At 42.8% G+C, this 16335-nt stretch overlaps 1 protein-coding gene across 3 annotated transcripts in view; it reads right to left on the reverse strand.

Annotated features, from left to right (window-relative positions):
* Positions 1-10851: 10851 nt before the first annotated feature.
* The window catches only part of slc35b3 (solute carrier family 35 member B3), a 40596-nt gene continuing 35112 nt past the window's right edge, over positions 10852-16335 (reverse strand). For all 3 annotated transcript variants that reach the window (XM_078216825.1, XM_078216826.1, XM_078216827.1), the window contains exons 9-10: positions 13397-13466; positions 10852-11948 (exon numbers count right to left, since the gene is read on the reverse strand). In XM_078216825.1, coding sequence (XP_078072951.1) covers positions 11801-11948; positions 13397-13466 — 218 coding nt within the window. In that variant the 3' untranslated portion in view covers positions 10852-11800. The remainder of the gene's footprint in view (positions 11949-13396; positions 13467-16335) is intronic.

Consider the following 16335-nt stretch of genomic DNA (forward strand, 5'->3'; position numbering starts at 1 on the left):
CCCTCATTTACTCTGTTAATCCCCCTCACATTAGGGTCAATTTAGCATGGCCAATCAACCTAACCCGCACATCTTTGGACTGTGGGAGGAAACTGGAGCACCCGGAGGAAACCCACACAGACACGGGGAGAAAGTGCCAACTCCACACAGACAGTTACCCGAGGCCGGAATTGAATTTGGGTCCCTGGCGTGTGAGGCAGCAGTGCTAATCACTGTGCCACCGTGCCGCCCTCAAGTTTCTAATTGAGGAAGTTGAATAATGCTATTCAAACTTCTCCTTGCATCCACCAATAAATCCTCCACCTCCCCCCCCCGTCCCTGGTTTGATATCTGATATAATATTGCCACAATACATTCATGTCATTTTTCAACTCACTTGTAGAAAACATAAGGCAAAATTCAAATTAGTGATTTGACCTTCCTCCTTGCCGAAAGGTTATTGGGGTTAGGGAACTGTGAAAGGCCCAAAGTGTCATCTTGGGGCCTAGTGAAGCAGCCCTGCTCCTCCCAATCCATAGAAAAATATTCATCTTTTAGGGGAACACACCTTCAGAGTTCTTTTCTGTCCCTGCTTGCTTGGAGATGCCCAAAACAGGACTGATAAAAAGGGCCTGGAGCAAATAAGAAATTAAGCTCACAAAAAAACAGAAAATGCTGGAAAATCTCCGCAGGTCTGACAGCATCTGTGGAGAGAGAGAATAGAGCCAATGTTTTGAGTCTGGATGCAGACTCAAAATGTTGGCTCTATTCTCTCTCTCCACAGATGCTGTCAGACCTGCTGAGATTTTCCAGCATTTTCTGTTTTTTTTTCAGATTCCAGCATCCGCAGTGTTTTGCTTTTATTAAAGAAACTACGCATTCTGGTTTAATCCTTCGTGCCCGGTCTCCTCTTATTGGGCACAATGGGGGAGAGGTTAAAATCAGACCAAAAATTTCTTCACATCTTTCACTTGTTACTATGGCTCTCAGTCTTAGAATCATGGAATCCCTACAGTACAGAAGGAGGTCATTTGGCCCATCGAGTCTGCACAGACCATAATCCCACCCAGGCCCTATTCCCATAACCCTACTTATTTACCCTGCTAATACCCTGACACTGGGGTCAATTTAGCATGGCCAATCAACCTAACCCGCACATTGTTCGGAATGTGGGAGCACCCGGAGGAAACCCACAGGGAGAATGCACAAACTCCAAAGAATGCTTTTTTTGTGGGACATGGGTGTCGCTGGCTGGCCAACATTTATTGTCCATCCCTAGTTGCCCTTGAAGGGCACTTGAGAGTCAACCACAACCATTCAGCCCCCATCTTGTCTACCCGTATTCATGTGGGCCGGTCAGTAAATTAGAACAGAAAAATTATCTGTAAGTAGAAAACTTGGCTGGTTCTAGATTTTCAAAAAGAAGGCACATGGCCTTTATTTTCTGTATCTGATTCACTGCATAATAATGGTTGGCTCCAAGGCCAATATAGGGATTTTACTAAATAGCTCCAGTGACCTCAGGTTCCAAAGTACAATCTCTTGTTGCATCTTGTGGCACAACTATCTTTCAAGTTTTCTGAGGCCCTGCACTCAGAGACTAAATTACGCTGGCTTGACGAGTATCCTACCACTGACTAAGCTCAGGAAGTAGGGTGAGCAGGTCAGGAAGGATTACACTGCATTTGTGACTCTCACAAAGCATCAGGAAGAACAGAACAGAATTCATTCATTCCGAGCTTCGCTGAGGTTTGCGGCGCTGAAGAGCCACAGCAAAATGTTTTATTCCCTGACAATAACAGTAATTAATTCAGCCACACCTCACGGATTGATGAAGATCTAAAATGTGCTTTCGGATCACTTTATAAAATTTCCAATTGTCCAAGGCACAGGCAGCATGGTGGCACAGTGGTTAGCACTGCTGCCTCACAGTGCTAGGAATCCCCGATCAATTCCAGTGTTGGGTCACTGTCTGTGTGGAGTCTGCACTTTCTCCCTGTATCTGCATGGGTTTCCTCTGGGTGCTCCGGTGTCCTCCCACAGTCCAAAGATGTGGAGGTTAGATGCATTGGCCATGCTAAATTACCCTTAGTGTCCTGGGATGCATAGATTAGTGAGGTAAATATGTGGGGTTACGGGAATAGGGCCTGGGTGGGATTGTGGTCGGTGTAGACTTAATGGGCTGAATGGCCTTCTTTTACACTGTAGGATTCTATGATACCTGAGCGTTGACAGTTGAAGGGTGGTACTGTGGCACTGCTGCCTCACAGGGCCAGGGACTCGGGTTCGATTCCAGCCTCAGGTGACTGTCTGTGCGGAGTCATAGGGTATTAGCAGGAGGCTGTAGCTGCCTGCAGAATACCAGCAACAAGGACAGATGGCAGCCATGATGGGGCCTGCTGTCTTGCAGAAAAGAGGATGCAGCAGTGAAGGGCCAGCAGCCTCCCTGTACATTCAAATAAGAACTGAAAACAGTCCTCTGGCCCTCCCTGACAAATTAACACGTTCTTCAAGGAGCACAACAGGCCATTAATCGAAAGCAAGTAGGTTCCCGACACCCCCCAACCCACCCACTGTGAAAGTTCCACAGCATCTTGGAGATGTCATAACACTGGACCATCATCCAGGAGTGCCAGTTTTAAGGTGTGCCTGCTCCTATTCTTACGGTAAGAAGTCTCACAACACCAGGTTAAAGTCCAACAGGTTTATTTGGTAGCCCATTCTTGCCCCCATTGAAAATCCCAGCTGTGTTGTCTCTGGAGAAAATGAGATGGAGAGTTATGGAGAAATTATGGGAAGGTGAGACTGATCTATGAAAATGGTAAACTGCAAAATACTGTTAAGCATCTCAGTGCTTGCTCAGCCAGGACCATCCTCCCTATTTGGATATTTGCTTGCAGTTACTTGAAGCTGGGCGGCACGGTGGCACAGTGGTTAGCACTGCTGCCTCACAGCACTCAGCACCAGGGACCCAGTTTCGATTCCTGGCTTGGGTCACTGTCCGTGCGAAGTCTGCACATTCTCCCCGTATCTGCGTGGGTTTCCTCTGGGTGCTCCGGTTTCCTCCCACAGTCTGGAAGACGTGCTGGTTAGCTGGTTAGCACTGCTGCCTCACAGCACCAGGGACCCAGGTTCAATTCCAGCCTCAGGTCACTGTCTGTGCGGAGTTTGCACATTCTCCCCGTGTCTGCGTGGATTTCCTCTGGGTGCTCTGGTTTCCTCCCCCAATCTAAAGATGTATGGGTTAGGCTGATTGGCCATGCTAAATTGCCCCTTAGTGTCAGAGGCATTAGGAGGGTAGATATGTAGGGATACGGGAAAATAGGCCTGTGGTCGGTGCCGACTCGATGGGCTGAATGGCCTCTTTCTGCACTGTAGGGATTCTAATGTAAATCTACTTATGATAATAATAAAATTTTAAAAAAGGAAAATACGGGAGGGATCAGAGGTTTGAAGAAGAAAACCATGGATCTGTAGGCCCCGTTATTGGATGCAAGCCTTCAGGCTTTAAGACTGAAGGGGTTAAATGAAAGAACCCCAAAGCTACATTAATTAACTTGGCTTTGATATCTCATGTGCCATAATTTTCATTACAGGAGCCGGTGTCAGATTGGAATATAACTGCATCACTGATGCTTGTTTACATCATAAGCAATACATAATACTTTCTGATGCCATATTGTCACTTAAATCCACCCTTCTAGGCTTCTGTATTTCTGTTCGAATTAATAGGCAACTGCCACTGGTGCGTTAAATTACTTCTTGTTTTGCGGGAAAAGACACAAGTGGTAAAGTTATTACTGTATTTACGCTCTGGAACGCACTTGGAATTTTTTTCCCTTGCTATTTTAATTTTTTATATGTAACGTCTATTCAAAAGTGAATCTAACATATTTGTGTTCATAAAATAGCGCGTGTATTATTTTGCAGCATTTAATTAATGTATGGTTTGGCACCAAACAGAATTACATACACAAACTGGGCCCCGAGGACTTGCCACAACTGCGTTGGAAAAGAAAGTATTTAACATGCGGAATTTGTCCACAGCTGATAATTTATTGGAACTCATCTGTAACCAGTCCTGGCACTGATTTATAAGTTGATTTGAAAAATAAATAAAAGTGATAGAAACCTACATTTGGCTTTAATGATAGACTGTTGCAGCGTGAAGTGCAAGGATATGAAACATTGCGAGGAAATTAGATATTATGCCCCGGAGACAAGCACTGCTACTAGCCCATTAATTATTAGATATTTATTATTAAAAATTTCTCTTCATGAGCGACTGCAGAATGTTCGTACAACTCAAGCTGTTGAGTTCTGACGTGAATGAAGTGGATGGAGCTCATTTGTTTCTTGCATGCTGACAGAGCGAATCTCCCACAAAGGTTCATCACCTACTCTGTTGCAATACTCAGTGTCAGTAAGATTACATAAAAGAAAAGGTAATAATAGCATTAACTGGTTAGATTTATTCGCCTTATTTGTAAAGTGTGTGGTGGGGAGGAGGGGGAGGGAAGGGGAGGTTTTATTACATCTTTTTAAAACATTAAACATCCTTACAGGTCTCAGCACAGTGGCAGGCGCGGCATGGTGGCACAGTGGTTAGCACTGCTGCCTCACAGCGCCAGGGACCTGGTTCGATTCCCGGCTCAGGTCACTGTCTGTGTGGAGCTTGCACGTTCTCCGTGTCTGCGTGGGTTTGCTCCGGTTTCCTCCCGCAGTCCGAAAGGTGTGCATTGGCTATGCTAAATTCTCCCTCATTGTATCTGAACAGGCACCGGAGTGTGGCGACTAGATTTTTACAGTAACTTCATTACAGTGTGAATGTAAGCCTACTTATGACACTAATAAATAAACTTTACTTTTACTTTAAATATAACATTGTACACTGCACTGTCTTTGCATTGCTTTGGAAGCAAATCCAGTGTTTGTTGAAGGGGGGGGGGTGGGAAACACACACCAGGCACCATCAATTTTACATCATGCAGCACACTCTGGCGCTGAGAGGCTGTTCTGTGCCGCACCAAAATCCAGTGAACTTTAGGGGGAAAAATGCATGCACCAACCTCCATCAATTTTAACATTTAAGTTTATTTGCAGACGGTGGAGAGAGAGAATGGAGATGGGGAGCAGAAACAATCTACACTACCAACCAAACTCATAGGCCCATATCGATTCACCCTCCAAACGGAAGGGTTTCAGGGAATGTCTCTTTTAACAAATGAAGTTTGTAGCCTACACTCCAAAGTCCAAGGACAAAATAAAAAAGCTTTAGCCTGAAATAACCAAGTAATGGATGTGCTGCCAGCCCTCCCCGCTGTGGCAATTTTGAGAGGGCGACATTATTATATACCTCTCTATTTGTAGTTGTGATGAGCTCCAGACATCTGCCATAATTTATTAGAGAACCAGTGGAAGAAAAAAAAATACCCATAGGTTACCGATCCAACTGATGCAGTTGACATTAACAAAGGAGAGGGTGGTCTCAGTGGACCACCCCAGTGAGCGGTTGTAAGCAAGTTTAAACTGTAGCTTCTGTACTGCAAAAGCTTTATTCTTAAATGACTATAAAGTAAGATTGTAAGAAGCTGCGCTGAAAAAATAATCACTTTTCTTTGCAAAGTTCAGTTCTCAGACTGAAGTTAAAGTCTGAAAACAATGGGCTGCTATAGGTACAACCTATTGTGCCTTTTCAGGGGCGGTGTGGTGACACAGCACTTGGCACTGCTGTCTCAGTGCCAGGGACCCGGGTTTGATTCCCAGCGTGGGTGACTGTGCGGAGCCTGCACGTTCTCCTTGTGTCTGTGTGGGTTTCCTCCAGGTGATCTGGTTTCCTCCCATAGTCCAAAGATCTGTGGATCAGGTTGATTTGCTATGCTAAATTGACCCAATATCAGAGGGATGCTCCGGTTTTCTCCCCCAGTCCGAAAGACGCGCTGGTTAGGTGCATTGGCTGTGCTAAATTCTCGCTCAGTGTACCCGAACAGGCGCCGGAGTGTGTCGACTCGGGTATTTTCACAGTAACTTCATTGCAGTGTTAATGAAGCCTACTTGAGACACTAATAAATAAAATTTTAATCACTAAACTTGCAAACTTCTAGTAAATGAGTGCACTAGTGGCATCTAGTGGTGCTACTCTGTACTGCACAATATCCTTTTTTTCACTAGTCAGGAAAAAAAACCTGACACAATCTTCTTAAAATTATCTTAACCTTATCGCACAAAATTTTTAGAAACACCATTCTTTTTCTAAGAATTCTACAGCACAAGGGTAAAGGACATGGTCCAAAGATGTGCTGGTTTGGGGGATTGGACATGCTAAATAACCCCTTAGTATCCAAGATGTGTCGGTACTCTGTCAGAGTTGGTGCAGACTTGCACCTCTTCTGCACTGTCAGGATTCTGGAGAGAAAGATTGTGGAGTGGGACCCACTGGTTTGCTATTGCAGAGAGTTGGCATAGACACACAGGGCAGAATGGCCTCCTCCTGGGCTGTGACCATTCGATGCTACATTGGCAGCTGGATCTGGGGGAGGAAGAGATTTAAGATAATTGTCGAAAAAAATGGGGAAGAGAGTTATTTTTATTCAGTAAGTTATGATCAGTAATGCTGTCTTGAGAGGTGAAAGCAGATTTAACTTTTTCAAATGTAAAATTGGACATGTATTTGGGCCAAATGATCTCATCCTGTGCTACGAATTAATACATTCATCAATTCAATCAGGCCAGTAAAGTTTTCCACTTCATAGTAATTAGTGCTGTACAGAGAACCTTTCCTGGGCTACTTCGTCAACTATTGGAAAACAAAAACTATCTCGGGAGTGGCCTTGCAAATCTGGAAACTGAATTTAAATTCTGATAAAGGAGCTTTATCCAATGAAATGACCAAGACCGCAAGAAACTACAAAGAGTCGTGAATGTAGCCCAGTCCATCATGCAAACCAGCTTCCCATCCATTGACTCTGTCTACACTTCCCACTTCCTGCCTCGGAAAAGCAGCCAGCATAATTAAGGATGCCATGCACCCCGGACATTCTCTCTTCCACCTTCTTCCGTCAGGAAAAAGATACAAAAGTCTGAGGTCACGTACCAACCGACTCAAGAACAGCTTCTTCCTGGCTGTCATCAGTCTTTTGAATGGACTTACCTCACATTAAGTTAATCTTTCTCTACACCCGAGCTATGACTGTAACACTACATTCTGCACTCTCTTTTTCCTTCTCTATGAACGGTATGCTTCATCTGTATAGCGCACAAGAAACAATACTTTTCACTGTATACTAATACGTGATAATAATAAAGCAAATCAAAAAATGCATTTACTGTCAATTTATGGACTAGTGAACACATCCCTAATTAGGAACTCATTAGCAATGTTACTCATACAGGCTTCAGGACTGTTGTTTGTGGGAAAATGGAAATGATGGGTTGGATTATATTCCCCCTGCCACACCCCCCAGTAGTATGGGCACTACCTACCAATGCCATAATTTTACCAGCAATGGGGGAGATGTCAGGAGGCTCATCCACATTTGGATCAGTTGAGGCCAAGTCTACAATTAATGGTCACTTAAGATCAAACCAGCATGTGGAGATGCCGGCATTAGACTGGGGTGTGCACAGTAAGAAGTCTCACAACACCAGGTTAAAGTCCAACAGATTTATTTGGAATCATGAGCTTTCAGAGCACTGCTCCTTCATCAGGTGAGTGGAGAAGTCGGTTTCACAAACACGGCATATATAGACAGACACAATTGCAAGATAAAGGATAGAATGCGAGTCTTTACAGGTAATCAAGTCTTTAGAGGTACAGACAGTCGGCAAGTGGAGAGAGGGATAATCAGGGCAGTTAATGAGATTTTGCAAACCCAGGCCAAATGGTGGGGTTACAGATAGTGTGACATGAACCCAAGATCCCAGTTGAGGCTGTCCTGCGTGCGGAACTTGGTTATCAGTTTCTGCTTGGCGATCTAATCAACAGCAGAGGAGGCATACGGCAGGTTTCAAGCCCAACAATTTTTATTGCATGCGCTGATGATGAACAAGAGGTGCCTCCTTAATAGGAGCCCTGGCTCCATTGGAGGACCCTGCCAGATTTAACATCACACTCATTGGGGACATCTAACCTGGCTCTCAGCAATGTCCCTCCTACCTGTCCCATACTCTTTACTTATCATGGTTGGGGACATAATAGTCCCTGCAGCATTCACCCCTCCAGGTGCTGCTGGGACCAGAGAATTGCCAGCAATTCGATGGGCCAACTGCTTTCAACAAGCGAGAATACCCATCTTAAACCAATTGATTCACCTGAGTGTTAAATGCCTGTGGTCTAGCTGCTAAAACAGGGAACCCCAGCACCCAGTAAAATCCAGCCCATTGTCACTACGACTGGTGTGGTAGTGGTCATTCTAAGGTTGGGTCTATGGTACATTGCAGAGGAGCAGTGGAATTAGTGTGTGTCAGACTGCATCTCATAGGGCAATACTGGACAACACTGTGGATGTACCTACGCCACATGGACTGCAGTGGTTCAAGAAGGTGGCTCACCACCACCTTCCCAAGGGCAATTAGGGATGGGCAATAAATGGTGGTCTAGTCAGCGATGCCCACATCAGCTGAAAGAACACTGAAATGGAGAGCATCCCACTTCCACAGTACCAACATCGTGCAGCTTGATGACTACAAACAATAGGTGGGATCTATTTTGTGTGTTTTTTGGAAAACATTCACCGCTAAATGCTGAGGGATTCATTATGAAACTTGAATATTGAACAATGGCCCAACTAGTGGTGCATGCACCATTGGTGAAAGAGAATTTCAGTCTGATTTAAGTGGCTTATTCTTTGATCATTTTAAAATCTTAGTCAAAAATGAAACGCTATAAACCTTTAGTAATGCATTCCAGTGTTAGATTCAATACATAAATGATGAGCAAGACATTCAAGGTGAATTTTTAGCTGACTTGAAAAGGGCGGCATTGTGGCACAGTGGTTAGCACTGCTGCTTCACAGCACCAGCGACCTGGGTTCGATTCCCAGCTCGGTTCACTGTCTGTGTGGAGATTGCACGTTCTCCCCGTGTCTGCATGGGTTTCCTCCGGGTGCTCCAGTTTCCTCCCACAGTCCAAAGATGTGCGAGTTTTGTTGATTGGCCATGTTAAATTACCCCTTGGGATCAGGGGGATTAGGAGGGTAAATGCATTGGGTGACCGGGATAGGGTCTGGGTGGGATTGTTGTTGGTGCAGGCTCAATGGGCCAAATGGCCTCTTTCTGCACTGTAGGGATTTTAAGAAATGATTACACGTGCACTTGTCTGAAACTTTGAGTAGCTCATCTCTACTTCTCTGAAAAGCTGCAGTAATCTCCAGCTAAAATCATCCAATGATCAACTGTGATGTCAAAATCTGTGACAATTTTCAATATAAACAATAGACCTTCACTACCCTTCACAAAATGAGTGACGACTGAAGAAAACGTGATTGAAGGAAAGAGACGTCATAAATAGAAGCAGCGGGTATATCATGTGCACATTTCTCTAAACTTGAAATGATCCAAGTTAAAAAAGCGCGAGAATGGAGCTAATTATCTAATGTTACTTTTTATTCATTTTCACCAGTACTGGGTGGTCACAGCCATGAGTTTTAAAAACTTTCACGTGTGACAAGGCATGCTTGTGAAACGTTTTGGTGCTTATTTGCATCTGAATTATCTGCCTGACAGCGGATATAAAAATCAAAGATTCCCTCTGCATTATTGTGATCTCTGCACTGAGATCTACTTTTAGACTCACCCGACGAAGGAGCAGCGTTCCGAAAGCTCGTGATTCCAAATAAACCTGTTGGACTTTAACCTGGTGTTGTGAGACTTCTTACTGTACTTTTAGATTGCCATGTTTAAAAAATTAGAGAACAGATATCCACTCCATCTGACGAAGGAGCTGTGCTCCGAAAGCTTATGGTATTTGCTACCAAATAAACCTGTTGGACTTTAACCTGGTGTTGTGAGACTTCTTACTGTAAAAAAATTAAAACCAGGTTTTTGAGCTGAGGTTTGGTCGAATTACTAGGATTCCAACAGAGTGTAATCTGAAAGGTTCAATCACCCACAACCTGGGTTACCTTGTGATTTACATACCAAAAATATTCAGCTCTCTAAATTGGAGCAGCATTCACACCTCCTGCTTATCCACGTGGTGTTGAATTTCCACTCTGGCCTCAGTTACAATGTTGTATATCCTGGAATGAAGAGCTTGTCGTATGAGGAACGGTTCAGGACTCTGGGTCTGTACTTGGAGTTGAGAAGGATGAGGGGGGAGGGGGATCTTATTGAAACTTACAGGATACTGCGAAGCCTGGATAGAGTGCACATGGAGAGGATGTTTCCACTAGCAGGAAAAACTAGAACCAGAGGGCACAACCTCAGGCTAAAGGAACGATCCTTTAAAACAGAGATGAGGAGGAATTTCTTCAGCCAGAGTGGTGAATCTGTGGAACTCTTTGCCGCAGAAGACTGTCATTGAGTGTCTTTAAGACTGAGATAGATAGGTTCTTGTTTAATAAGGGGATCAGGGGTTATGGGGAAAAGGCAGGAGAATGAGGATGAGAACAATATCAGCCATGATTGAATGGCGGAGCAGACTCGATGGGCTGAGTGGCCTAATTCTGCTCTTATGTCTTACGGTCTTATGTTCACTGTTAAAGATCCATTTATCGTGAAAAGTTTACTCCAAATAAAAAAAATAAACCTGTTGGTATTCTGTAATAAAAAGTGTGCCCCATTGAAACAATGATGATGATGTGAGCACAGGACACAACCATGTTTGCAAACTTCCATAAATCCCAGGCCAAAAGATTGTAACTGCAAAAAATTCAAAAGTTTAGCAATATGCTTTACTCAGTTCCATTTTTTTTTGTATTAAAAGACATTTAGCTCTAACACGTTAAAATACAATCTCTCATTCTTTTTGTAAAAATCATAAAGGCTTAAAAAGGCATTGTGCAAAAAACAGAATATAAAGGCCACAACACAAAGTTGATTTTGCGATGGGATAGTCGGGACTTCTCTCATCATCTTCTGACTTTTCGCCTGCTTTTAACAAAAAGATGAACAAATACACTTCACTTGGAGTGCTGTGCACTTGGGAAGTATTTTTGGTAAAGTACAGTAATTATGTCTTAACATGGCACATCTTTTTGCACTCAAATAAATTAAGTACAATAAAGAAATATTTGTCTATTTAAGGTCACTGTCCAATGACAATTCTGTAATCACAATATTTAATGCCACATCTTCCAACTGCTGTGCATCAATTTAGGAACTCAGTACAATTAAGATACATTATGTGTACTCGAGAGGTATATTTAATTGTACGATCATGATAAATAATCACTTTAAATACCACTGTACCACACAAGCTGTACACGAACAACATGTTTTTTTTTAAAAAAAACCATTTGGCCCTGATCAGAAACTTCCACCGAATGAAACAAAAATTGCAGAATACATATTGGATTCTTTTCCAAAGCAATCGAACCAAGCCAAGCGATGTGACCAAAATTCAGAAATCAGGAATTTTATGTACATTATTAGTAAACAATCTTTGTGATATTATGGTCAACAATTGTTCCCTTTTGCCAAACCTTCATATTCTCTTCATTGTTGACTGTTCAAATTTGCTTTTCAGCAAAACTAAAGTCATCAGTCGCATGTGCAACATGGCTTCATCTCACTAGTCCACTGCTGCACAGAGTATCCTCACTCAGCCAACTAATGGCTGCTTGATCAGATCAAATCCCAACAGTGGTTATTACCATGGACTCTACACAGTCTGGGACATGGATCTCATTTGTTTCTTCTTGATTACATTCCAAAGATCAAGTAGTGATGGCAGCTGGATTCTGTCCATATTTTTGCTGTAAATATTTAGGAAGATCCCAAGGACGACAACAAGACCTGACCATATATAACTTAAAGAGGAAAAAAAAACATTAATTAGTATTGACTAATTGGTAGATTATGTAGTGCTCCACCACACAGTTAAAAGTTTACATCCTGAGAATACCAGCTCAATGGTGCAAACACTTCTAACAAGTTTACCCATTAGCAGCATTTTTGTATTTCTATACCTAAATAATGCTTCCACCTCCAAAACCAATGGTGAGAGCCAGGATTAGCAAACCTAAATACTGTAAAACAAAAAGCAATTGACAAAATTGATCCAGGCAAATTTCTCACAATGGTTAAGGATACAAATACCAAAATTAAAATTCGGAAGCTAGAAGAGGTGGAACTTATTTATTCTGAGGGTAAAAAACAATGGGTTTGATTTTCAATCCAAGTCAGGACCCAAACTCCAAATAATTTCCAGGTCCTAACCCCGCGCTGCTTCTGCGTCACTAACACAATGCAACCTTCAAATATAAATGTCTTAATTTGGCAGTGCTGTATTTGGCACCTAATTAGGGCATTGGGTGTTAGCAGCGGCAGGAGCTGCCTGCAGAATACCAGCAACAAAAGCAGATTGAGGCAGCCATGATGGGGCCTGCTGTCTTGCAGAATAGAGGATACAGCAGTGAAGGGTAAACAGCCCCTCTGTGCACACAAAAAGAACTGAAAACAGTCCTCTCGCCCTCCCTGGCCTGTTAACACGTTCCTCAAGGAGCACAACAGGCCATTAAATCGGAAGCAAATAGGTTCTCGACACCCCCTACCCACCCACTGTGAAAGTTCCACAGCATCCTGGAGATGTCATGACACTGACCCACCATCCAGGAGTGCCAGTTTTAAGGTGTGCCTGCTCCTATTCTTGCCCCCAATGAAAATCCCAGTTGTGTCGTCTCTGGAGAAAATGGGATGGAGAGTTATGGAGAAATTACAGGAAGGTGGGGCTGATCTATGAAAATGGTAAACTGCAAAATACTGTTAAGCATCTCAGTGCTTGCTCAGCCAGGACCATCCTACCTATTTGGGTATTTGCTTGAAGCTGGGTGGCACAGTGAGTTAGCACTGCTGCCTCTCAGCGCCAGGGAACCGGGTTCGAATCCCGGCATGGGTCACTGTGAGGAGTCCCCATGTTCTCGCCGTGTCTGCGTGGGTTTCCTCCGGGTGCTCCGGTTTCCTCCCACGATCCAAAAGACGTGTTGGTTAGGTGCACTGGCCATGCTAAATTCTCCCTCAGTGTATCCGAACAGGCACTGGAGTATGGCGACTAGGGGATTTTCACAGTAACTTCATTGCAGTGTTAATGTAAGCCTACTTGTGACACTAATAAATAAATAAATTTTAAACGTTAAAAACAGAGTCTAATATCATACTGTATTACTACTCTTAGGTCTCACAGACGTATATGTAATTTCAAACAATTAGCAAAGCACTCGCTGGTCAAGTTGTTTGCACAAAATGAAGATCTACTTACTGAAAGGTAAAAGGCTTTGAAAAGAAGAAAAATGAGAGCCCAATTGTTACTGCTTTTCTTCCAGTCGTTACTGCAAATAAATACACACAGATGTTCAATTCTACTCAAAAGTGCTTTTTAAGCTTCAAAGACAATGGGGAAAAAAATCAGGGAAGTCATTTCCTTAACATTTCTGTGAAAAGCTCAATAAATATCAAGTTTCAAATCAGTTGACTGATAATTAACAGGCTTGACAAGTTAATAGCACTATGAACAAAAATATTGTCAGCCTTGGAAATTCTAAAAGAGCCAGTGTTTCTAACTTGCAATAAACAGGTTTAACTGTGCAACCAATTCCAACCCTACTTCAGTATGGACTAGTATTAGTTGGACTGCATGATTAAAGAACCATAGATATTATAGCGCATTCTGGTCCACTATATATATATGTCTGGTTTTTTTTGGCAGTGTAATCTCTATGGCTTTAATGTGTCTTTTGATGTTGATATCCCCAAAAATGCACAGTACGCAAACCATCTTTCCACTTGTATCTATGTTCCTATTTAAAACCCAAAATGCTATTGAGCATTATTTTCTCATCTGTCTGCACTCAGTTTTAGCAATTTAGGTATTTAAACTCCCTGGTGTCTCTGTTCATCCTTACCCTTTTGTGCCTTTCACTTGTTTCTCCTCCCAAAATGCATTCCACTCATCCACAAGAATTTTGCCCCTGCCTCCGACTGGCCATTCCTTTAACCGGTCTTTCTTAAGCCTTCTACAGTCCTCCTCATCATTCACCTATATGTTTGCATTGTCAGCACATTTCAAGATCGTATTCATTGGGCAGAGTTTCTGCTTTGGGTGCAATCTGGCTACCAATCGCCATCAACATTACTCTAGTTTTGTGAAGTGAGATAAATATATTTATAATTTAAAAAAACAGGTTGAAGGGATATGAAGAACAGGCAGGGAGGTGGATTTGAGACCAGGGAGAAATCCGCCATGATCTGATTGAATGGCGGAGCAGGCTCGAAGGGTTCAATTTGCCTACTTCTGCTCCTAATTCCTACATTAAATGAAGTTATAATCCAAATTTCCATTCACAACTTATTAGCAGGCTAACAATTTGTTATGATTCAGTTCAGAAACTCCAAAGTGTTTTATGGAGCCCACCTGGATCATAAGTTTTGCACCTTGAATTTGGCTAGGATGAGCATGATATGTTTCACCTCGGGTATGATTCAAATAACCCACTAGGGAGCTTTTATCAAACAAAGTTTATTTAAGAATATAGTTAACATGTATGGAAAGAAAATTAGCAAAAACATTTATCAATTATAAACAAAAACAAAACAACCACAATAATTTATAATCCTTAACAAGTATATCTCAGATGTTCCAATCAAACAAAAACTTCCTTTGGACAAATCCCTTCCACAGGTTTAACACAACAAAGACTAATGCTCACGTGATACTGAAACTGAGTCGTTTGGATGAATGCCGCAGTTCCATTAATACACTCAGAACAGTTTGAAGTCATACCAGCTTCCCAGAACACCATGGAGACTGGTCAAGCCACCAACAGCAAATTTTCTACTGCAGCAAGGCAAGAAGCCTTGCTTTCCGCTAACCAGCAGAATTTCCCAACCGGGGGGGAGAGAGAGAGAGAGAGAGATACTGCTTTCAGTCTGATGTCCATTCCCTTCTAAACTAAAAACCTGTAGCTCAGAACCGAAAATAAAAGAGCTCCTGTCATCTGACCTGCAAACATTCTTCCTCCTGACAACACAGGGTCATAAAACTAATTCCCAAAGTAAAATTAAACAATCCCCATTTAAGCAACTTAGGGAGCAATAACAGGGCTCCTAGTAGACAATAGAGAATATGATTTAAAAAAAAACTCTTAAAGGCAAACTAAGGTCACAAATTGTAAAATGTTCTATGAATCAGCACAATCAGACAGTGCTGTAAAACATAGGGCGCGATCTTACCTGCTGTTCACGCCACGCTCCCATTGCCACAAAGCTGGAGAATTTGGCGGCCAGCTAAATCTCTGCTCACTGCGGCGGGATGGGAAAATCACACTGGGGTGAGCAGTGGTAAGAATCTGGCCATAGATTCTGCCCCCCCACCCCTTCCTTTTTTCAAAAAAAAAAATTCTGTTGAATATAAAAGTGTGGTAACCTGGTGCAGCTCTATTAACAGCCAAAAATGGATTGAAGCACAAAAAAAGTCTAGTCCACCACCTGTGAGCAACCTGATTTTAAATGACTGAAAAATACTTCAAAAATCCATACAGAACCATTTTCTGTTTAATTACCACAGTCAGAATTTTGTTTTTAATATTTAAAAAACTTAAGTTGTGTAATTTGTGTCTTTGCATCTAAAAAAGGGCTAAGTTTTAAGAGCCTTCTTGAAGGCCTGAAAATGGTTGCAATTAGCAGAAACTCACGATGGGGAATAATTAGTCAGGTAGCGTCAGTTTTGTGGGCAGGGCTGACCTTATAAACCAGCACAAATGATTGCAAAATCTCAGGGTGCAACTTGGGTTCGAAATTTCTTTTGCTCTGGTTGGCTAATGCATTGTGCTAGAAACCTAGAACCTCAACTTTAAATTTTACCGTTCTCCCCCATTACCCCGTCTATAGGTTTGCAGGGCCTCAGGTGCAGCTGGGAGGGTGCAGAGCCTCCAGTATCGAATCGGGTGCCTCCTCCTTGCCTTCAAACCACAAGGAACACCCCCCCCCCAGGCATCCGTTCCCCTTCCCATCATGATTCCCTGCAGCTACCTCCATCACTTTGATAGGTGGGACTAGTTAGTTTGGCCGAGGACTGTGTTACCCAAGACAGAAGTTGAAAAACTGATGGAATCAAACCCCAAAACACAAAGTCCCACCACTCTCAACAGTAATAAACCTGAGCTGTTCCCCCTAGGTAACATATCATTCAGAATCAGCACA

Source organism: Mustelus asterias, chromosome 7 (assembly GCF_964213995.1).
Source record: "Mustelus asterias chromosome 7, sMusAst1.hap1.1, whole genome shotgun sequence".
Lineage (NCBI taxonomy): Eukaryota > Metazoa > Chordata > Chondrichthyes > Carcharhiniformes > Triakidae > Mustelus > Mustelus asterias.